The 24,867-nt window shown below is 39.4% G+C and overlaps 1 protein-coding gene across 2 annotated transcripts in view; it reads left to right on the top strand.

The window, feature by feature from the left end:
- The first annotated feature begins 821 nt into the window (after positions 1–821).
- Positions 822–24,867, top strand: part of LOC121892008 (kinesin heavy chain-like) — a 28,127-nt gene continuing 4,081 nt past the window's right edge. The window contains exons 1-21 of one of the 2 annotated variants that reach the window (XM_042404755.1): positions 822–1,608; positions 6,014–6,101; positions 7,398–7,471; positions 8,222–8,326; positions 9,231–9,279; positions 9,376–9,431; positions 9,918–10,005; positions 10,359–10,483; positions 10,575–10,679; positions 10,789–10,937; positions 12,942–13,090; positions 15,468–15,649; positions 16,112–16,180; positions 16,265–16,492; positions 17,665–17,817; positions 17,916–18,113; positions 18,750–18,867; positions 19,248–19,324; positions 19,405–19,514; positions 20,905–21,006; positions 21,094–21,154. In XM_042404755.1, coding sequence (XP_042260689.1) covers positions 1,483–1,608; positions 6,014–6,101; positions 7,398–7,471; positions 8,222–8,326; positions 9,231–9,279; positions 9,376–9,431; positions 9,918–10,005; positions 10,359–10,483; positions 10,575–10,679; positions 10,789–10,937; positions 12,942–13,090; positions 15,468–15,649; positions 16,112–16,180; positions 16,265–16,492; positions 17,665–17,817; positions 17,916–18,113; positions 18,750–18,867; positions 19,248–19,324; positions 19,405–19,514; positions 20,905–21,006; positions 21,094–21,154 — 2,412 coding nt within the window. In that variant the 5' untranslated portion in view covers positions 822–1,482. The remainder of the gene's footprint in view (positions 1,609–6,013; positions 6,102–7,397; positions 7,472–8,221; positions 8,327–9,230; positions 9,280–9,375; positions 9,432–9,917; positions 10,006–10,358; positions 10,484–10,574; positions 10,680–10,788; positions 10,938–12,941; positions 13,091–15,467; positions 15,650–16,111; positions 16,181–16,264; positions 16,493–17,664; positions 17,818–17,915; positions 18,114–18,749; positions 18,868–19,247; positions 19,325–19,404; positions 19,515–20,904; positions 21,007–21,093; positions 21,155–24,867) is intronic. The other variant, XM_042404756.1, reaches the window with a different exon arrangement.

A 24,867-nucleotide genomic window follows, 5' to 3' on the forward strand; every position in this document is an offset into this window, starting at 1 on the left:
TGGGCTAGGGATAGTTTGTCAGAGTCCATTATTTTGAGATTGTTTGGACTTTTTTTTAATGGTTTGATGTAAGCAGCATTTTTTTGTAAATATTGTGAAACATTACAGGTCATGCAGTGATGTAACATTTTGAACAATGTTGCACAGATGTTTAAGATATTAAAAACCTGGTCACTCTTACTTGAATAACCCGGCGTGTGACGTGTTTTTATGTTTCCTGCTTGTGTTTCTTCACAGTTTCTAGATAGTTGTAATTAGGCCAAGTTAAAAAAAAAGAGGTTCATGGAGTCATAAATATGTGATAAACCAAAGAATACTCCCTCACAGTGTAGTTAAGAGACTATTTATTATTACACACTGCCCTCTAGTGGATAAATAGTGGAATGATGATGCACTGCACAATTTTAATACATTTAACACACTTCACTTGGAAATTAAAGATAAAAAAATGAGATAATGGTTGGAACACATTAACATATCTATAAGTAATCACTGTTGAGCAGTTTCAGGTATGTTTATGTCAAAAATACAGACTCATCTACAATAATACGTAAGCTATTTGTTTATATTTTACATTAATAATCTAAATCGGCAAAATAGTGACGTTAAAAAATCAAATATTTTTCTCTGAAATGTGCTGCTGAAGAATAAAGTAGCAAGATGTGAAAATACTGAGATATTTAACTACAGTAGTTGAGTAAATGTACGTAGTTTCCATCACTGTAGGAGACAAAATAAATATAATTATTCATATGAAATTACTGGTTGTGCGCGTGCACATGATCCACTCCATGAGGATGATGGTGCTGATGCAGGACACGGGCGCGCGCCGCGGCGTCTTGCAGGGAGCGCGCTTTTATTGGAGGACAGGACGATGCGGTTGTCTCTGCGCATCCTCTCCGGGCTCCTCATCTGCAACCCGGGCTGCGCCTCCTGACTCTGCCCCCGCCGTTAACAAACACAAACACACACACACACACACACACACACACGCACGCACACATCAGGTCACACCACTTCTTTTTGCACGACTCATCCCCGCGTCACCGTGTCTCCGGCGCAGAGGGAGGCCTGCACGCTGATGTCTGCGCTTCACAGCTGCGGTGCTTGATGCGGTTTTGGTCATGGCGCAGCCGAGGAAGCCCGGAGATACTCGGCTTGGATGAAGGACGCGTTGCGCATCGCTTAAACCGGGAGGTCTCTAAACTTCCCCTGCAGAGAGGAAACCCAGAATCTAGATCTTCAAGGAGACGGTTTGTTGCCAAATATGATCTGAGTTGTCAATCCTGAACTCTCAGTTGGCCCGGGACGCGCAGGCACAATCATCAAGGCCCCCGCTGGAGGTCCCTGAACCTCACTTTGGGCACCACCCTTCCTGAAAAAGACTAATCCTCGCCTCTTTTCCGGCGTGTTCGCGTGTTTATTTGTTTGCTGCTACGTTATTTGGAGGTGTAAACAGCACCAGCACCAGCAGCAGCAGCCATGATGGATGCAGCGGAGTGCGGGGTGAGAGTGATGTGCCGCTTCAGGCCGCTGAACGAGGCCGAAATCAACAGAGGAGACAAATACATCCCCAAATTCAAAGAGGACGACACCGTGGTCATAACGGCAAGTCTTCCTGCTCTCTGTGTGTGTTTGTGTTGTCATGTTGATGCTGTTTAGCTGAAAATACACAAAAACAAGTGTTTTGGAGGAAGAAGAAAGTCACCTGAAGCTCTGCAGGCAGGTTGGAGATGCCAAGTGCGCAATAAGCTCCTCGTCCTGGGGTAGATTTTAGGAGAATATTAGAGCAGTTTAATAGGAAGATAGAGTCTGATGGTATATAAGTAGGTAATAATACACCTTAAAGACAGTAATCAATGAGTTCCACACGGATATTTTCTGTAAATCTGCAGGAATATTAAGAGGAATTTGTTATTTTCTGTCAGTTCACACTATTAAGCTGCCTCTATGATGCTATAATGGGACAAATGATGATGTGATAATAAAAACAACTCCAGTCACTCACCTAATGTAAACAAAGCTTCAGAAATTTGATGATTAATTGATTAGTTGATCGACAGGAAATGAATTGGCATCCATGTAGAGCTGCAGCTAATGATTATTTTCATCCTAGATTATTCTGCTGATTATTTTTCTGATCAATCGATCAATGTTTGGTCTTTAAAATGTCAGAAAGTATCAATCAAATACAAACTGTCAACACTCCAAAATCCAAAGATGTCACATAAAACAGATAAAAGCAGCAAATCCTCACAAATAAGAAGCTGAAACTTGGGAATGTTTCACATCTTTGCTTAAAAAATGACTTAAAGTAACAATAATCAACTAATAATTGCAGCTCTGCAACCATTTTGATAATCAGATCATCGTTTTAGTCATTTTTAAAGCACAAATACCAAACATGAGCTGGTTTCAGCTTCCCAGATGTGATGATTTCATATATTTTCTGAGTCATACATGACTGTAAACTGATTATCTTTGATAAGAAGATGTCACATTTGACTCTGGGGGCATTTTTCTCTATTTTCTGACATTTTATAGATAAATAAAACAATTAATCAAGAAAATAATTGGCAGATTGGCAGCCCTATTTAAAAAAGAACATCAAAAATCTACAAAATACTAAATTTTAACAAAATACTGTACAAATTCCTACTTGTAACAGCCTCCATATATCTAGTCCAGTGCTGTAAACTTCTACTGCTAATATGAATAGTTCAACATTTCATAAATACATGAGTACAGCAAGAATATTGATGCCTTGCCAAAGAGTCATTAGGCAGCTGCTGCAGCTGTCAGGGAATATTCTGGGAATATTCTGGGAATGTTATGGGAATAATATATGTTGCAGCACTTTCTTTCTACATACTGACATATTTTTTATAACATGAAGGTGTCAAACAACCACAGACATAAACAATCAAAAAGTAAAAACATTCATATATCTTTAAATCTGATTAAATATTTATGTAGGTCTATCAATGCTTTTTAACATGTTTCATAAATAACAGAAACACTATGATGATGTTAAAGTGGCTTCTATGGCTGCAACTAACAATTATTTTCATCATCAATTAATCTGCAGATTATTTTGTCTTAGTCTTATTTTGTTTGACCCACAATCCAAAATCCAAAGACCATCATGTTTGACAAAGAAAAGCATCAAATCATCACATTTGAGAAGCTGAAACCAGCACATTTTTTTGGCATTTTTGCTTAAAAAATGACTAAAACAATTATCCAATTATGAAAATAATTGCAGATTAATTTTCTGATGAGCGACTAATCGATTAAGTGACTCATCAGTCCAGCTGTAATGGCACTGCAGGAAGTAAGCAGATCATAAAGTGATTCTTTAAGAGCCAATCAGAACAAAGCTCAGCTGTGATGCTTTCAAACAAAAAAAGGATAGTTTAGAAGATTAAATTTTATAACAAACGGTCGTAAACGTTTGTGCGACGAAAGAGAAAACAATTATCTTTTAAGGCCTCTTTAAAGCAGACGTTAGAGTCATCCGGCGATACTGTGAGGAAGTAATCATCCAGAGGTCAAAGGTCAAAGTCACACCTCTCAGGATATTATAAATTAATAAATCCATTATAAACCTGCTGACTCAGGAGGCCGCAGGAGCCGAGTGAAGGTCACGTCGATGTTTATCCACAGTGTGATACATAATATTTACTACTGTGTGCATGTAGATCATCCATCGGGTCTGTTTGTTTCCTACATCCTGGAGGTCTAGGTGGGTGGAGTTAACACAGCCCATATATTATAAAGTCAGTTTAGCTTTTACAGACATTCTGAATAACAACATTACCTGAAATGAAACGGATCCAGTCGGAGGAAACATCTGAATCACCTCACATACTGTATTGATCTTTTAGATTAATTTATTTACAATCAATACAATGACAAATCTGCTGACACATTGTGACATAAAGTCTTTATCAGAGCAACTTAGTTTTAAGCTTTTGGCAAAGATTTCTGGGCCACAAACATCTCACCTAAATGTATCAGAGCTGCAACTAAAGATTAGTTTCATTATTGATTAATCCGCCCTTTGTTGCTTGATTAGTTGATTAATCGTTTAGATTATAAAATGAAAAAAAAAACAGTGAAAAATGGCATTGTGATGCCTTCAAATGTCTTGTTTTCTCTGACTAACCATCTAAAATGTAAAATATTCAACTTACAGTAAATATTTGATTGAAAAATGACTGAAACAGTTAATCGATTATCAAAGTTGCCGATAAATTTCTGACAATTGACTAATCGCTGCAGCTCCAAAACGTCGCTCTAACCCGACAGCTTTCTTTTTGTTTATGATTTGTCTTTTGAGTTTGATTTTTTTGTTGTTGAAGTCACACATGCCGAAAGTTTTCTGTCTGAAAAACAAGAAAATAGAAAATCATGTCATGAAGGAAATCTCAGATCTGTTTATACTGTCAGACAAACACAGAGGGAATAAACCTCTCCTTGCAGTGCGTGTTGATGCAGATCTGTCAGCGGCTCTGCATAATTCATGCTTTTGCGTTACGGACAAACTGCACGTCACTCGTCCCATCAATCAAACCGCAGAAACGCATCACTGAGGCGCCCGACTGAGGCCCGTAAACACCGATACTGTTTGTGTCAGTGGTTTCTCTTCGCTTTATTTGGGAGTTCAGAGGGAAAGTGTTGCTGCTGCTGCTGCTGCTGCTGCCTCCAAATGCTGAGAGCTGCTTTTCACAGCTTTTACCCCTGAGAGAAGGAGTCAGTAGCTGGACAAGGGCAGCAGGAGTGATGGATGGTCAGACTGAGACCATCCTGGAAGCTGCTGGAGCATTTATAGCTTTGGATTTCCAAATTTAAAACAACATACTGATAAAAACACTTAAATATTTCCTCTTTTTAGATTATTCTTTTGTGTATTTATTTGCTAGCTAGCAGTAGAGAGATGACAGGAAATGGGAGGAAAAAGAAATGGGGAATATGAGGTTTATTAAAGGAGGACTGTCCTTTTTTCACAAAAAAACATATTAAATTGAGAATAGGTTACATTTAAACTTATAAAAACCTGTTGACTATATCAATTAGACTGCACAAAATCCGTACATTTCCAATTTTTTGAAATATTTTTCGATACTCCCAAGTTGTAGGCAATTAAGTCAATGCTGGACTCACAGGATTGTCCTCAGTCTCTATGAGCGAGGCGTTTAGAGACCAGCTTTTGTTGTTAAAACTGGGTGGAAACAATAAAAGAGTTTAAAAAAAACTGCACTGCAGAACCAAGAAGTCTTTAGGGCGGCCCTTCATATTAGAGCGGTGACATGCAGTTCACTATGGAGGAGAATGGGAGGAGAGAGCATCATTTCCAGTAAGGCGTGTCCTTGACTAAATGTAAGGGGCGTAGGTTTGTTAACGGCCGTTCTCGCTGCCTGCATTTAGAAATCCTCAGACGATCAGTAGGCGGGGAGATCTCTGATTGTCTGGTATCACGACATTAACTCAATGAGATCAATTTCTACCTGATCTACTATCCTTTAACGACCGTTAAACTGCTTCCAGACCTTTCAAGCAAAAGCTGAACCACTTGATAATCCAGTCTTTTATCAGTGTAATACAAACCAATATGATTCTGTCAGGAAGGTTGCTCCAAACAAATTCACTGTAATCACCAAATAAATGTCCTGAAATAATAAGAATAACACATTTCTCAACATAAGGTCCATATATTTTATTTTAATTTTGTTCCAAATCTTCAAATTAAAAAAATCAAATGTAATTTAATTGATTCTAGTGCAGAAGTATCTCCTATTTTACTTATTTTTAGGATGTTTTTTTGTAAATATTTTATAAAAATGACTCATGAAGACAGAATGAGAGATGTAATGACTTTTTAGATGAGTTTAAAGGAAGATTAATGAATCTGAACTGAAGTTAGAATCAGTTCTTTGATGTTTTTCGGTCTGCTGTGATATGAAGATGTTTATTTGTTGTTATTGATCTGTCCTGTGTCGGTGTGAAACAGGGGAAGCCGTATGTGTTCGACCGCGTGCTGCCACCCAACACGTCACAGGAGGGAGTGTACGACCAGTGTGCCAAACAGATCGTCAAAGGTACGGAGGTCTAAACCTGCTGGAGGGAAACTTTGCTCTTATGTAACTGTAATCTGTTTTATGTTTGCACAGAAATAATCTGTCCTCCGTCTTTTATATATACGAGAGATGATGCAGCAAACAGAAAAGGCTTTTTACTCTCATTGTTAACTTTGTCTAGATTGCTGCATCATCTCTGATGTGTGCTGTTTGATTTTACATGAATTAAGCTTCATGTTTATATATGTGTGTATGTGTGCATGAGTACTGTATGTACATATGTTTGCATTTTACTTTACTTTTACTGCATTTATATTGATTTAAAAACTAGACACTTTAATTATTTCATGTTTTTGTGTTTTACTTTTATTTTATATTTTATTAAATTAGTATTATTACCTGGTCCTGTGAGGAATGAAATAGCAGCTGCAGTAGTAGTAATAGTAGTAGTATTATTCAGAGCTGTAGACTCTTGGTCAGACCTCAGTTACAAAAATGAATTGAGTTACACAAGATTTTCCTTATATGAGACTTAACTTACTTGACTTGACTCATTTATAACTTGTGATTTGACAGCAAAAAGCTTCAAGTTTTGACCTGATTATATCTCAGAACAATTAAAGAAAGGGGCAAAAACTAACAGACAGGCCCTTGATTTTGTCAATATTTAATTATTAGACCCCCCAAAAACATGAATTTTCAGATGTTATGTCGGCATTCAGAGACCTGAAAAACATGCAGTTGATTTGCAGTTTGCTTGTCTGCTTACAGACTAGACTTGGACTTGTAGTAGTAGTGTTGTAGTATTGGCTGTAGTAGTGGTTGCAGCATTAATACTTGCAGGAGAAAGACAAATACTGTAGTATTAATAGCAACTGTAGTTCATATAGTTGATGTGACGTTTGTAATAAAGTATAGCAGTTACAGTAGTAATCGCAGTAGTAGTAGCAATTAAGTAGCAGTATTAGTAATGTCGGTAATTTTATTTATTCCATTTTACTGTGTAATATTTAGGGCTGCAACTCAGGATTACTTTCATTAGCGATTCCTCAAAAACGACCGTTACAATTTGCCAGAGTTAAAAATGATGCTTTCAGATGTTTTGTTTTGTCTGACCAACAGTCCAAAACTCCAAATATATTCACTTTGTTGTCATGTATGACAAAGAAAAGCATTAAAACTTGATATTTGAGAAGCTGAACCACCAAAATTTTTGCTTTAAATACGACTGAAACAATGATTTGCTTCGACTAATTGATTAATTGACTATTAAAGTGTTTTCCTTTCTTCCATATTTGTGTCCTCCCGTTTCTCCAGATGTGTTGGGCGGCTACAATGGGACCATCTTCGCCTACGGACAGACGTCCTCTGGGAAGACACACACCATGGAGGTGCGTGGTTTATCCCTAAAACTTACTGGAATTACTCATAGAACAGCTTTACTTTGATTTTTACTGTCTGTTGATCAGTCCGCTACCATAATCAATTCCCAGAGTCCGAGCCATTGTGTAAAGGCCGGTAATGACCTTCATTTTGAACTTCTATATCTATCCATCTATAATTCTATCTATAGTAAGAGGATTAGAGCACAGCAGGCATTGTGTAACAGACTTACTCCAAACACTAAATCCACTGGGCTCGAACGCTGGATGAAATTCAAGGAATCAAAGCCTGATGGGAGGGTTTTAGGAACATCACAAGTTCAGTTCCTGGAGCAAATTCATTGTGTTTTGAAGGCAGTTTGAGGCAGATTTTTGTTTTGTTTTTCTTATCTGATTCAGCAAAAAGCAGAACAAAAACTGTGCAGACAAACTTCCCGATAGCACTCAGAGGAGATCATCATTCAGCATCATTCATCACAAGTGCAAATGACTTCAGCGCTAATCCACCAAGACAGCAGCCGAAAGCCTCTTTTTAATTCTCTGATCTGATCTAAGTCTGTGATGAGAAACCTCTGCCGCGCAGTCTTTACATTAAGTCTCAATTCCACCATTGAACCCTGATGTTCCCCTTTTTAATCCCCCCTCAAAGTTAGACATATTCTGACAATGACTCATGTATTTTTAACAGCTGTAACATTACACGAATGCGGAGAGTTACCGTCATGCATTACAACATTAACATCTGTTGCTGTGTTTCAGGGCAAACTGCACGACCCGCAGCTGATGGGAATCATCCCTCGCATTGCCCATGACATCTTTGACCACATCTACTCCATGGACGAGAACCTCGAGTTTCACATTAAGGTAAAAAACAAAGCACAAACATCTGCATGAAAAAAAACTGCTGCATCTGTAATAAAGATCATCATTTGATTCAAGATTGAATCAACTGTCTCTTGCATCGAAAGCGATCTGTCCAACAAACTATAACTTTAAAAGGTTTTGGATCACCTGTCAGGCTTGTTTGGATTTTGCTGCTACATTTCTGCGTGCATATAAAACATAAAAATGTAATTCACATTGAAAGTCTTCCTATTTGTGCTAGATATGATCTGACCCAATGCAAAATCCTTCACCGTACTCACTAAAGTCAGGCTTTCTAGGGTTTATAATGAGGTTGACCCCTGCTACCCACATCCATATCTTTCAGTCATGCCCTTCCCTACACACCTATCGGGTAGAGCTCTTTATCTTGATTTCAGATTGTATTAGGACTCAATTCCAATAGCAATCACAGCATTGAGCTTCCGCGAAAGTATGAGACAGACTTTGTAGCGTTTGTTACCTTATTAGCCAGACGTCTAATTTTACGGCGGTGGAAATCACCTGCACCTCCCTCTCATTCCTCGTAGATCAAGGACATAAAAATAGGTGTACTATAAATGGTTCGCTTTCCAAATTTAATAAAATGTTGGGACCTTTTTTTGCACATGCTGACTGGTTTTTGTTTGCTGCTATTCTGGAGTAACAGCTTTTGTACTTGTCTTCAGTTTTTATTTTGTGGCCAACGTGTACGTTTTTTATCTATTTTTGTTTTCTTTTGATATCAGTTAAGTCTTTTTCTGCTGCATTGTTCAAGTATTTGCACTGCATTCTACATATGTTCTGTTTTTCACAATGTTTGTTATACTTGACACAATATTGAGACTTGAAAAGTTTTGTTTTTTTAAATGAATTGATGTTAAAAGTGTGGAGTTTCTATGTGCAGGTCTCCTATTTCGAGATCTACCTGGACAAGATCAGAGACCTGCTGGACGGTAAGTAAGACTGTAATGTACATCTCAGGTCTACAACATTTAAGATGAATTATTGGAGAATTTTATGGCATGTTGTTTATCTTTTTCTGCTTCAAGTGTCAAAGACGAACCTCGCTGTGCATGAAGACAAACACAGAGTGCCCTACGTCAAGGTTGGTAAACCTGCATCGACAACATTACATCCATATTATCTTTGATCTCCTCAAACTCTTTTCTGTGAGGTTTACTTGTGTGATTAAGCTCAGATGTATGATTCAGGAACATTATAAGGTAGTAACTTTCTATTCTTTTTGACATAAAAGTTAATGAAGACGACTAACGACAGATCAGATCTTAAATATGTCCTGCAGGAACACCAGTGAGAGCAATAACACATTACTGGAATCAAGACGTCAGCATCCTGAGTTGCATCCTTCCTCATTTTAACACACTCGGGGGTGTTGTTGCTACAGCATTACTCGGTCTGATATGACCAGTAGCCTCTGGTGGCTGAAGCTAATGACTATTGCTTCCTTAGCCTGTAACTTTCATCCTGTTCCGTAAAAGTTAAATAGTCTCACTTTAAGCACCATTATTCCACTTAAACACCTATATAAATGGTCTTGATACAATTGTGGATCTTTCTCTTTCTCTCTCAGGGTTGCACCGAGCGTTTTGTGTCCAGTCCCGAGGAGGTGATGGATGTCATCGACGAGGGCAAAGCCAACCGGCACGTTGCAGTGACTAGTGCGTATCTTTAAATGTGTATTTTAACATCAACCAATGACATCTTTCTCTCCATTTCTAACCTAGTTTTTATATTTATTGTTTGTATTTTTGTTTTTTATGGGAGTTTTTCAGCATTACTAAGCAACACACAGTATACAGTATAAGATCCTTTAATAAAGTTTAAGTACCAGTACAACAAAACTGCCACTGAAATCAAGCAAGCTGCTTTTTTATGTAAAATTAATCTGCAAGAGTAACTAAAGTTGTCAAATAAATGTAGTAGAGATGCAATATTTCCCCTTGAAATGTTGTGAAGTAGAAGTTTAAAATTGTTTGAAATTGCTTTAATTATTACCTTTTTCATCTTCCAGACATGAATGAGCACAGCTCTCGCAGCCACAGCATCTTCCTCATCAACATCAAGCAGGAAAACATCGAGACAGAGAAGAAGCTGTCGGGGAAGCTCTACCTGGTCGACTTGGCCGGCAGCGAGAAGGTCGGTCTGAGTGAGATCAGGAAGATGCGAGGTGTTGTGTTTTATGAATCTTAATGTTGATTTACAATCTACATGTTGTCTGTTTGAACAGGTCAGTAAGACAGGAGCAGAGGGAGCGGTGCTGGATGAAGCGAAGAACATCAACAAGTCTCTGTCGGCGCTGGGAAACGTCATCTCAGCTCTGGCTGAGGGAACAGTGAGTTAACACTTCTGTCCTCCCTGTATTTGAAGAAATGTGGCTTCAGTTATAGAAAAACACTTCCACCAGTTTATTGTCATAAGACAGAGATACGTTTATTTTTCAGAAAACTCACGTGCCGTATCGAGACAGCAAGATGACTCGGATCCTGCAGGACTCTCTGGGAGGAAACTGTCGCACCACCATCATCATCTGCTGCTCGCCGTCCGTCTACAACGAAGCCGAGACCAAGTCCACACTCATGTTTGGACAGAGGTACCTGGAACGCCTTTTTGTTGTGTGCTGTCAACATGATGAGTGTCCTACTGAAGAAAATAAGCAGTGTCCATATAATTAATAGAAATTTGTTCTCCTTGATGCCTTGATGTTTCAAATTGGGAAAACACAGAAATTTTTAACATCAACATCAATTACCACTTTTTGTTCTCACATTTCATGCATTTAGGGCAGTGGGCTCAAAGTCCCATTTCACAAAAGGTTGAACGAGGCACTTGCAACCGCTCCAAAGCAGCAGGGAGGCAAAACACTACAGAGGTCTGAGTGTGTGTGTGTGAAGGTGAACAGTGACTCATCACTATTCTGTGTGACGTCGGTGATGAAAACTAGTGACCAGATGGCTCTGAGTTTCCCACTGTGCATCTGGTTTTTATTCCTATTTATGAATCCCTGTGATTAAATTGTCCACATCTTGTTTTGATGTATTAGTTAGTTTAGTTTCTCTGTTTTTGTCCTTAAAAACTAAGAAAAATCCATAAAACCGCATTATTTTTAGTCTGTTAACTCAGTCTTATCTCATTTTTTGTTTGTTCATTGCACAAAGATAGACAAACACTCAACCTGTTGTTTCTTTTGCAAAGGTGATTTAAACATTATAACACTACAATTAACATTATAGCAGTTTTATACAAGTATTTTTGTACATCCAGATGGAGAAATATCATAAAAAATATAAAATATGAGCTTTTTTACTTCTGGATACAAGATAAAAACACATATTTACATTTTAAAACAATTTCCTTAATGACATTTTGTCTGCGAGCCGTCTGCAAAAAGAGAAATCCATCTGTAAATCTGACTTCATATGGTCTTGAACAAACAGTGCCCATTCAAACTGGTTATGTCATAAACCATTAAAGCAGCAGCAGCAGCAGCAGCAGTGACAGGGAGACGACTAATGAATGATTAGTGTGCAGCCATCTGCCCTCTGCTGAGGAGAGGCAGAGAGGAAATGACGAAGATTTTCCATCTAAAATGAAATTTCCACCATTAGAGGAAAGATCTGGAGGGGCGGATGTGCTCTGGCAGAAAACAAAATGTCAGACTTGTAGAAACAGGGAACATATTTAAATCACATGGTAGTTTACCAGGTGTAGTGTGTGTCTAGTGTGAAAGCAGTGTGTGTTTTTAAGGTATTTTACTAACAGATGCAACAATTTATTCTCTTTTTTTCTCCTCACTGCTGCTTTGTTGCAACCCTGAAAACAGAGACTCTCAGTTTTATATCAAGACATTTTAATTCATTGTTATGATTAAATCTGATTTTTTTTATAAATCTCTTAAAAATAACTTTGCAGCAGAAACTGAAAACAACGTGAAGCATTCCCTTCACTATATGAATACTACACTCAAAATTTACAGCATGTTTGAAGCAATTTCCATTTTTAAAACTACAATTAATTGTTGACTTAATCTGGAAGTGTGTAGAATTAATTTTACTAAGTATTTTCACCAGTATTTTGCATTTTATTTACAAATTTGATTGTAAAAATGGCATTAATTGTGGCTACACTTTGGCTTTTTGTGTGATATTTATTGCATCTTGGCTACCAGGTGTTTTATCACATCAAAAATGTAAAATTTCAATTAATTTTAAAAATGTCTTCCAGGGGAATTGTATAAACTTCTGTCTATAAACACTTGTCTTCTCTTTTTAAATAAGGCATTTTGTGGCTTTAGAGTAGTATAATAGTAAAAATATATATAAATTTACAGGTGCTTTTGTTTATTCTGGATATCTAGACCTTTGCTCATGTTAAAGTTGTGCAGAGCTATTCTTCCCAGACTCTATGTATTGATAAGAATGATAAAGTATAAGTTGTCCCATCTAAGAGTCATAACATAACTAACAGGGAAATGAGGGAGATGTCAATTAAGCACATCTGTTAACACTCGTGCAGTCCTGAGAAGAAGCCATAAGAGGCACAATCAATGAAAACATCTGTGCACTAACTTCACTCTGTCCTGTTCGTGTCTCGTCAGAGCCAAGACCATCAAGAACACGGTGTCGGTGAACCTGGAGCTGACGGCCGAGGAGTGGAAGAAGAAGTATGAGAAGGAGAAGGAGAAGAACAAGAGCCTGAAAAACGTCATCCAGAGGCTCGAGGCTGAACTCAACCGCTGGAGGAACGGTGAGACAAAAACACAGAAACGTCCATAATTATTACAGAAAGTATTATTTATCAATTAGTGGACTGCAAGGAAAATAATTGACAACGATTTTGGTAATCAGTTAACCGTTAAAGTTATTCATCAAGCAAGTTTCCTTGTTGAAGAACTTGCGGGAAACCTTTTCAATATGTTCTGACATTTTATAGATGAAATGATTAATACAAAAAATAATATATTAACCAATTAGGAGAATAATCATCAGTTATAGTCCTATTTTTAATAAGCTCTGTTTTTGATATATCAGAAGATACCAAAACATATATAACATCATATAGATAAAACAAATGAAGCTTAATCTGCAGCTGCACGACCAGATATCCAGATATGTGGTCAAAAATTATACCTTTAACATCCACTAACATCTGATCAATCCTGTATTAGTGTTTATTTATGTTTAATATGTTTACACTGTACTCAAACACACAATAATGAATAATATACCGCCTGTTTTTTTTTTCGTTTCTATGCTCTACTTTCTTCCTCTCCTCTGAGACTGCAGTGTCTCCACAGCATCCTCGCCCTTTTTCCATCTCTGTTGCATAGTAACCACTGAAACCCTCCCTCCCCCTCTCTCTCTCTCTCTCTCTCTGGCTTTTATTAAATGTCTCTTTACCCTCCACTCCTTCTCCCTTTCTCTCTCTCTGGCCTTTGTTTTTTTGTTGGTTTTTTTATCCCCCTGTGGATGCTGATAACCCTCCCCCTCCTTAGCAACAAATCAGCTCAGCTGCAGCCTCCTAAATGTAGTGCAAACAGGGATGCACACACACAAACACACACACACACACTCACACACACACACATTACGCTGATGCAGTGTTTTGAAGCATGAGTCAGCCGCTGGCTCCGTGCCGAGCCATTTACTCTTGGATGAGCACAGTGCTTCACCTTTTTCCATTTTCAGTCTCCGTCTCCATCTTCTCATTTGCTGTTGGCTCTCATTAGGAACTGAAGCAAACGTCAATTAAAAAATCAATAATTATCAAAATACCAATTTGTTATCTACTGAAGTGGCACTGCTGCTAACAGGCTGTGCAGACAATCTTAGACAATAGACAATATAATGTCATGATATACTGTAAATACATTCAGTATGTATTTGATATACTATACTATATGATACATGATGTGTTTTTCTGCATTTTCACTGACCAAAATGGTGAAAACAGATTCCTAAAACAGCCCAAGGTGACATAAACAAATGTCTTGTTTTGTCCCGACCAACAGTCCACAAGTTTTCTGCCATAAAAGACTAAATAAACCAGAAAATATTCACATTTGAGAAGCTGAAATCAGAGTATTTGGACATAATAGTAAATACTTGGCGATTCATTTTCTGTCAGTCGACTGAAGGTTGCAGCTCTACATTATATGAGCTGATATTAGCTTTTAACTCACAAAGCAAAGCAAAATCTTTTGATTAGGATCCCTTAAAAGTGGTTATATTCAACAGTGACCATGAAATAAAGTACGCATTACACACTGTCCATTTCATACCTTATCATAAAAACATCAATTATAGCCACTTAAATACACAAGAGGCTGCCAGTTTAGCCTGATGAAAGCTGCTGAGACTTAAATGTCCTAAAATGGCCTCTGGCATCATCTACAGGCCAAATATATATATATATATATATATATATATATATATAAAAATCCCCTTCTCACCCCCCTCTCATGGGGGGTGGTGGTGTGTCTTCCTCAAGCTCGGGTCCTCTACCAGAGGCCTGCTGGGAGTTTGAGGGTTCTGCGCAGTATCTTAGCTGTTCCTAGGACTGCGCTCTTCTGGACAAAGACCTCAGATGTTGTACCTGGAATCTGCTAGAGCCACTCTCCCAGTTTGTGGGTCACAGCCCCCAGTGCCCCAATTACCACTGGCACCACTGTTGCCTTTACTCCCCACATCTCTTCTAGCTCCTCTTTCAGCCCTCTGCATTTTCCGATCTTCTCGTGTTCCTTCTTCTTGATGTTGCTGTCGCTTGGGATTACTACGTCTATCACCTCTGCCTTCTTCTGTTGTTTGTCAATCAACACGATGTCCGGTTGGTTAGCCATCACCAGTTTGTCAGTCTGGATTTGGAAGTCCCACAGGATCATGGCTTGGTCATTCTCAACCACCTTATATATATATATGTATAATCATGTTTTCTCTCCATTTTTCATCCATCCAACACATTTGTGGTTTCTGCTAATGTGTAAATAAACTTGCCTTGTCCTACTTAAATAGAAACTGTATGAATTTCCCGTAAGAACAATTTTATAGGATATGAAACTGTGTAATAAACATCTTCTTGGTCAGTTGGACGAGTAAAAGATCTAACAGATGAGTGTGCATTGCAGGCGAAAACGTTCCTGAGGAGGAGCAGCAGAGCTCTAAGGATCAGAAGAGCGTCGAGCCCAACGACAACACTCCCGTCATCGACAACCTGCTGCCGGCCGGAGGAAGCAGCTCGGTGTCCGGCGAGGAGAGGAGCAAGTTCGAGGAGGACATCACTAACCTGTACAAACAGCTGGACGACAAGGTGACTGGGTGTTATCTTCTGTATGAAACTGCTCGTAATTTATGTTCTTTGTGGGTTTGAATGCATGCTGTGCTCTCATTATGCTGTCAGAACTGACTTTTATCAAGTGATTATCTTTCATTTCCAGACCTTTCAAGCTTTGTGCATGACATATTTTACATAACTTTTGCTCGGAAAATTGAACGATGTCTCAGATCACACTAAACAGAGAAGTGGAAGAACTTAAAAACCTTCTGATGAGTATTTTTTTGCCAGAAAAGACCCGAAAAAGTAGTTTATAAATAATTCAACACTATGTAATACACCTAAAAATAGATTAAAACAAGAGAAAAACACAATGCAGTAATGTGACTTCACTAAAAATAAGCTTTAACTCTGCCTCAAAATCTAAAAAAAGATGGATACATGTGGATAAAAGCCCTTCAAATACTTGACATTACTGTCAAACTGATTTATCTACAGGACGATGAGATCAACCAACACAGTCAGCTTGCTGAGAAACTGAAGGAGCAGATGTTGGACCAGGAAGAGGTTTGTCTCCCTGTTTTAAAAAATGATTTTGAAAAGTCTGTGAGTGTTGTTTGTGCTATTCTGTATATATTTGAACATCCACAGTTTCTGTGTGGGTCTTTTCAGCTGCTGGCGTCGACGCGGCGCGACTACGAGAAGATCCAGGAGGAGCTGTGCCGGCTGCAGACGGAGAACGAGCTGGCCAAGGAGGAGGTGAAGGAGGTGCTGCAGGCTCTGGAGGAGCTGGCCGTCAACTACGACCAGAAGAGCCAGGAGGTGGAGGAGCGAGACCAAGCAAACCTGCAGCTGACGGAGGAGCTGCAGCACAAGACGGTGAGTGACGTGCAGGTTTTATCATGTTGTTTGAAGGTATTTTAAATTAATGCAACTAGGACTACATTTCCCATCATCCAACAAGAAGCTGACAGCTGCCATAAATAAAAATTCTGACTATTTTGGAAGAATAGGGCCATGAACATTTAATTTATTATGAAACCTGTAAAATGACACAATAATTTGAACATTTTTATATGTTTTTTCCTCTTTTATTTACTTTCTGTCTTGTATGTAACACCAGATAAGGGAGAAAATAAAGGAAATAGGAGGGATTTGTCACATTTCTCTGTTTATTTAAGTGTGATAATGTGTGAAAATGTAAAAAAAATCAATAATAAAAGATTGTTAAACATGCAAAATAAGCTAATTTAAGCAATATGTTAATCTTAAAATTGAAGTTTAAATTTAAATGATTTACAATCATTTACACTCTTTCCTTTATTATAAGGCACCATGAGGGATAGAGAGACCACTCACTTAAAGGCCCCATGAAATGAAAAATACATTTTCCCAGTTTTAATCCTGTGTCACTGTGTTAATTGTTCATTTATCTCTTGTTATACACCAAATATATGTCAGGAAATCTGTAACAGAGCATTTTAACATCAATATCAGTCTTTTCTCTTCCTGTAAAACGGTTTCAAATGTTTGATGACTCATCCTGCTCTCAGGGGTGCTGACAAAAGTTCATCCAATTAAATGTGACTTTGGGCGAGTAGCCACACCGGTCAAATGAAACCACACTTCGCCGTTTGTGGGTTGTAGTTGCTAACAGAGAAATATGGAGACAGATAGGAAGAGATGTGTGTTTGGATCGGTGGTTTTCATTTCCAAAACAATGTGGCTGCTGATGTCTAAATCATCTTTCCCTCATCCTCCTCCTGGTCTAACAACAGGTGAGGGAGGTGTGTGTGTGGAGCCAACAGTCCTCTGTAGCTCTGTTTGTCTTTGCAGCATCATATCGCACTAAACTCTAAGCCACGCCCACTTTTTAGCTAATCAAAAACAAAGGATTTGATTTAAATCCCTCTTGTAACTGTACACCGCTCAAATATTAGGTTTCACTGGGAAATACGTCACAGTACAGAAGCTAAAGATGCTCTAACTTCTGTTTCATGGGGCCTTGACAGCTTTGTGTGTGTGTGTGTGTGTGTTTGTGTTGTTGGCAGGCGTTGCTGTCGGCGGTGCAGAGGGAGCTCGGTCAGCTGCAGGAGCTGAATGGTCTGCAGAGGAAGAGAGCCGCCGAGGTCCTCAATCTGCTGCTGCGTGACCTCAGCGACATCGGCGCCCTCATTGGGACCAGCGATGTCAAGGCCACCACGGTGAGGACGCACACACACACACACACACACACACACTCTTACACACCTCTTCCATCTCTCACACTCACACCCTAACCCTCCCCCCTTACCACCCTCAGTCCTCGGAGACAAAGGGGAACGGCTCGGCGGTGGAGGAGGAGTTCACGGTCGCTCGTCTCTACATCAGCAAGATGAAGTCGGAGGTCAAGTCTCTGGTCAATCGCAGCAAGCAGCTGGAGAGCGCCCAGGCCGACGCCCACCGCAAGATCCAGGCCAATGAGAAGGAGCTGGCGTCCTGTCAGCTGCTCATCTCCCAGGTAACTGTTGCCTAGGTAACAGTGTTCCCTCCCTCCATCCTACAGGGAGCCGTAGTTGCTAATTCAGAGTTCAGGGTGAGTTTTTAAAATGATGAAGTTTAAGCCCCACTAATCTACTTAAATGTCCAAATTTCCCCTTAATTTAAAAATCTATATTTTCTGTTTGCTTTTTAAGATGTCCCTCTGAGGTAACAGTTTAAGAGACCTTGTGCATCATTACAGATTTTACATTTCCCCCAAATTGATCATACTTGCTATGTGAGGAAACTTTGGGACCTTGACTAGAATTTTAAATTAATTTCTAATGCTTTCCCTCACAGCAAGAGTTTCTAATAGATCCATTAAAGCATCAGAGAGGTTTAAGAGATTAATTTCACTGTTATTTTTCATTTATTTACATATAACTGCATTGTTTATATACTGTATGCACTATGCAGGTCATAAATAATTTAAATATTAAACTTCTTGGGTGGTGTTCAATAGACAAAATCTCAAAAATGGGGACCCCTGAATGTAGAAAAATGCATTTTTTGGATGTGAAAAATGTATTTCGACTGATCTACATTTCTTCTGTCACACTAACTGAAAGTCACTCTGGATAAATGACTGAACTTTTCTTTTTCTGGTGTTTTTCAGCACCAGGCGAAGATCAAATCTCTGACCGATTACATGCAGAACATGGAGCAGAAGAAGAGACAGCTGGAGGAAAGTCAGGACGCCCTGACCGAGGAGCTAGCCAAACTCCACGCTCAGGGTCAGTACATGAAATGACAAACCCCCAAATCCTCCAAATCTCTTTAAATATAAGAACATATCTGTGCTTACTAGTCTAGAAATGATAATTTTATCAGGAGTTCAAAAAAATTGTATTTTTTATTGATATATCATTCTTTGTTTACCAACTTATGCCAGTGTCCTTGTTGCAGACTGAAGTTAATCTAACTTTACTTTATTCGATTTTACCTCATTTTTGATCAAATACACAGGAAAGTAAAAGAAAAATACCTTCTGTGCAGGTTGAGATAACAATACCTGATGGCTTATAATAATCTTACCTCAGGAAAAACAGTATAATCGAGTTAGATAACTGAATTAGATAAAAGAAGCTAATTTTCCTTCTTTGTTGGTTCTCAGAGAAAAGACACGAGGTGTCAGGAGAAGAGAAGGAGAAGGAGGACATCAGCAGACTGGACGGAGGCGAGGACATTAAGGTGACTTGAGTACACTGCTGATTTTGATATGTACACGATTGTTTACGTCTCTAACGTGGTTATTCGTCTCCATTCTCCAGAAGTCTCTGGAGGAGCAGCTGGAGAACCACAGGGAGGCTCATCAGAAGCAGCTCAGCCGCCTCCGAGACGAGATCGAAGACAAGCAGAGGATGCTGGACGAGCTCACTGAGTGAGGAAATATATACACATGACGTTTATAGTGTAGTATAAAAGCACAACAGCTACACATTCCCCAAACAGCTCTATAAAAACACTTCTTTTAGATTTAGATTTCTTTGGCGTTCTTGGCGTTTTTGTGGTGCTTTTTAGTGAAAATGTTGCGTATTTTTGTGCTAAAAGTTCATAAGATTTGTGACTTAAAGTCGCCTAAACGTTACCATAAAATCAGCAATCATACCTCAGTTGCCAGGAGTGGATATTGTGAGAAAATCATGAACATTTTGCACATACATTCAATATTACCCTTTCTGTAGGCTGCCACTGTACGTTAGTGGAGAGCTGACCAGAATTAGACATGCTTAGATTACATGTGCATCATCTTAGACCCCTTATACAACTTCTGTGGGACATATTCCTCTAAAACATATTATTAGCTCTTGCAAATTAGTTGTATCTGAATGTTAATTGTAGCTGAACCCCATATTTCCTGCCTGTGTTTTGGGTTGTGCAAGATTTTGATCCGTCTTGCATGAAATTTCCCAAAAAGTCTTGAAAGCACGAACCCATCCCGTGAACTTTTTTTCTCTCGCAAATGCGGTAGTGTTGGCAGAATAACATAAAAAATGGTAATAACCAATGTCATCCATCAGCTCTATCTTGGGTTTCACAAGGACTCCGCTGAGTTCAAAGGATTTCTTCCACATGATTCAGGGTCGGACGTCATTTCCACTTGAGAAAATGTTCAAAGGAACTACTGAGGAGAAGAAGAAGCTCAGCAGCTCAGTGAATAAAGCCGCTGCATGAAAGCATTTAACATGTGTGTTCAAAGTCAGGTTCAAATCTTGGGTGTTCAAAGCCAATATGGCAAAGGAAAGATTCAACATCACCCAGACACGGACTTTAAATTCTCTCCGGGAGTCATCTCAGTAGGTCAAGAGGCTCAATCTAAATGCAGGACTTTAGGGTTCAAGTCTTGCTTTGACTTTAAAGTCCTGACCACACTTTGGAAGCTAATAGCCAGAGAAAAGGCTCCACTATGTCTGTTTGTAGTTCAGTGAGTTCAGATGATAAAATGACGATTGGTGATCAAGTTCAAGTTCTGTTGCTGCTCTTATTTTCCTATTTCGAGATCAAAGCCAAAACAGCAAAAAGGCTAAAAAAGAATCATAAAAAGAAGCAAAAATGGAAAAAATCAGTTTAATAAATATCTTTAAAATTCCTGCTTCGGTTTGCTTCAGTGATTTTCAAACTGAGAGTTTCTGAAAAGTCTCAAAAGTGCTTAAAAGGCATAAAAGATTAAGTGAAGCCATGATTGTTTGATGACACAGATGTAAAAACGTTGTGTATGATTAATATTTTGGGGTTAAAGTCGTAATCAGACGTTCTTCTCTCTCTTCTAGTCTAAACCAGGGTCTGTTGTTGGAGCAGGAGAGACTCATGTCAGACTACGACAAACTGAAGGCTGAAGAACAAGAGAAGGATGCAAAGCTACAAAAACTCATGTAGGTACCAGTGAACGCAGGCTGATAATTTATTTATCTTGACGCAAAACAGCTTGAGCAGCTAAATGTCTGTTTTTTTCCGACCAGGCTGCTGAATGAACAGAGCGAGCAGGCCAGGGAGGACTTGAAGGGCCTGGAGGAGACTGTGGTGAGTCAAACCTGCCATGTGGCTTAAGTGGAATCAAAATGTGTTTTTCATGACAAAGGTGATGGGATTTAATAGCGTGAAGGTTAGCAGAAAGAGCTCATGATCACAAGATCACTGGCTCAAGCCCCGTTCCTGCACAATCAGTGTTCATGGGGCAGGTGTGAACAGTCAGTCTATCCAAAGCAAACTTTTTGTAATATTAAGTGTAACATCAAGAAGCAAAACATATTTTTGACATGTGGATAGCATCGCTCAGTTTAAGAGATAGCTCAGCAGAATAAGCTGCAGGTGATTGACACCTGTTGATCTTCTGATTGTTGGTTCAAATCCTGCTGCGGGCAGCTGATATTCTTGGTTTCTCTAAGTATTCAACATTGGCTTCTACAGTCAGCTCCAATCAAATACAGACTACCTTGGTTCAATCCAGTCAAACCATTGAGGATTGAAAATATCAAATGAAAACATTATGTTAGTGTGAATCTATAGCTCACAGTGCTGCACAGTGAGTCTGCAGTTTGAAGGCTGTGGGTTCAATCCTGAATCAAATTTTGAGTGTGACAGCCCGCATGACTGTGCACAACAGCACCAGTGAAACTCCCCAAAGTACGACACAAACTGTTTTCATTAGTTAAGTGTCACATAAAGGGCGTTAAATGTATTTGAGATATGCAGCACAGGTTCCCTCCAGAGAGATAGCTCAGCAGGATGAGTGACAGGTGTTTGTCTCTTTGCAATACTAGAGTTGTGGGTTCAATTCCCACAGCAGGATCAATATACTCTTGTTAACAGAGTCCTTAACATCGACTCAAAGAGCGTTGACACTGCCCCCTATAGACTGTGTCACACAAATACAAGTACACAGAGAAGTTAAAGTGCCACAGGAAAGGAAGAGGATGGAGAGTGTCATTTGAGAATTTTGCATTTTACTCCGATAGGAAGGCGGTGGTTTTGTGTATTAATAATGACACAACATAATAAGCAACAAACATGCGATGGCAAGAGACTTCCAACATTTTTAAAAACTTGTTCGCACCTTCATGCATCAGTAAAACTTCAGCTGGACAGGACTTCCTCTTTCATAACCCCCTGTGTACAGACCTGCGAAACATCGGGGGAGGACAAGGCCCCCCCCTTACCCACCCATGTGGGACACAGTTTTTTTTGCTCCAGTTACTGGTGAAGGAGAGGGATCGAACCAGCCACCTCACGTCCGCAGACGTATCTGAGATCTGTGTTGACGAAGCCGTCACTCCACCAGGTCCCCTTCGCACTCACACCTCTTCTCTGAGCGCTTTTCAACCTCTCCTCTGAGTGATGTCATTCAAAAGTCTCAGACTGACCTGGGATCGAACCCACAACCCTAAAAACACAAACCTGCTGTCTAATACTCTGAACCACACAGTCAAACCCTTTCTGAAGCTTTAGTCATTGGTTTTCAATCTCACCACCAAGTGATGTCATTCAAAAGTCACAGACTGATGCGGGATTGAACCCACGACCCTAAAACATGAATCTGTTGTCTAACACATTGAGCTACACAGTTAGATGTTCAACATGTCTTCATGAGGTTTTCAGCCTCCAGCTGTGTGTCTTACTTAAAAAAACCTCAGTGAAAGTTGGGATTGAATCAACAACCTTGAAACTTCCTCACAGCTGAATTTGGGCTTTTGTTGGCTTTTCAACCATCAGTCATGTGACTCAATTTCAAAATTCATTGACAAACACAGACTTGAACCCACAACCGCAAAACCTTCACACTGCAGCTCTACACGTCAAGCTAGTGGACCAGCAGGATGTCATGACATCATTGCCAAATCTAACAGAAGAGGAACACAAGCTCATCAGGTAGTTTGTAGTTTCAAGTTTAAGTTGACACACCATTTCTTTTTAGAGAACTGCTGGACCATGAACCTAAAAAGCATTTTGACAGAATATTTAAATCTTTGTGTATAAAATTCACTTTAAAGAGAGACCCTTCTCTGAATTGAACCCACAATCTTAAAGCTACAGTGCAGCTGTTTAACACTCTGAACCACAGAGTGAAACTGCTAACAAGAGGTTTCACCAAAGACTTTCAATCTTCATCGAGGCTGCTCACTTTCAAAATTCACTGATTGAATCAGGATTGATCTCGCCACCTTAAAACCTTAATGGTAGTTTAATCCACAGTGCACCACAGGCTCAGATGGTATCAGGGTAATGTCATTAAACAATTTCAATCTTAAGTGGTGTATCTTTTGTCTCACTTTTAAAAAGTCCAACTAATTCAGGGTTGAACCCACAACTTCCTAAACTTCAAACAGATGCTAAACAGACTGAACTACTGGACCCTGACAGTCATCATTGAGGATACTGGCTTCAATAAATCTCCAAGCAGCTCTGGTTTGAACCTTAAAACCTTTGAGTAGCATAATTAAACACAGTGAGCCTCAAGGGTCAATCCTTTACCAAGGGTTTTACATCTTAAATACAGCTGCTAACTTTAAAAACTGATTGATCAAGTCAGGATTGAACCCACAACCTTAAAGCTTCAGTATTGCTGTCAAACACAGTGAGCTAAAGCTTCACATAGCTTTTTGGCTCTGGGTTGAACCCACAACTTCAATCTTCAGTCAGAAAGCTACCACAAGGGTGGGTAACACCCCACTCCACGCAAAACTGCTTCAGTGCAGACACCTGGTTGAACCACTAGGACCAGTTTGTCCGTAACACCGGGCAGCCTGGCTGTGAGGTGGCTGCAGCTCCCAGTGTCACTAGTCTGGTGACCAGCAACACAGCCAGCAGTTTAACCTGTAGTGAGGTGTTACCCATCCTTTTGGTAACTTTCTGACTGAAGATAGAAAACCTGAAATGAAAATGTTTTTCAACCGGTGTAAAACTTTATCTCACTGTACCTTGATGTAACTTTCGCCACCCCAGCAGAATTAAAAATATCATCCTTGGAACAGGGTGATTTTGACACTGTAATGCTAAATCAATTCAAATGTTTTGGTTGAGAGCACAAACAGTTGCACCTGTAGTGTCCATAAACAAGCAGGAGACAGTGATGTGGCCTCACTGAAGCAAACCACCTCACAGCCAGGCTGCCCGGTGTTACAGACAAATTGGTCCTGGTTGTTCAACCAGGTGTCTGCACTCAAGCAGTTTTACGTGGAGTGGGGTGTTACCCACCCTTGTGGTGACTTTCTGACTGAAGATTGAAGTTGTGGGTTTGACCCAGAGCCAATCAGCTGTGTGAAGCTTTAGCTCACTGTGTTTGACAGCAACACTGAAGTTTTAAGGTTGTGGGTTCAATCCTGAGTTGAACAATGAATGTTTAAAGTTAGCAGCTGTATTTAAGATGTAAAGCACTTGGTAAAGGTTTGACCCTTGTGGCTCACTTTGTTAAAATATACTATTCAAAAGTTTTAAGGTTCAAGCCAGAGCTGCTTGGATCCTCAATCTTCAGGAGTGTGTCTGACTTTAAAAAAACTCTCTACCAGTCCCCACCACGTCCCCTTTGCTGAGCACTTTCTAACCTTTCCTCTGGGTGATGACTTAAAGAGACCGGGGATTTGAACCCAGAACCTTAAAACTTCAATGAAAGCTGCCTAACACAGTGAGCCACAAAGTCTTCGTCAAGACCATGTTCATCAGAGCTTTTCAGTCTTCATCAGTGTGTCTGTCTCCTGCCTGTTCATGGACGATACAGGTGCAACCGTTTGTGCTTTTAA

The sequence above is a fragment of the Thunnus maccoyii genome, chromosome 24 (genome assembly GCF_910596095.1).
Source record: "Thunnus maccoyii chromosome 24, fThuMac1.1, whole genome shotgun sequence".
Lineage (NCBI taxonomy): Eukaryota > Metazoa > Chordata > Actinopteri > Scombriformes > Scombridae > Thunnus > Thunnus maccoyii.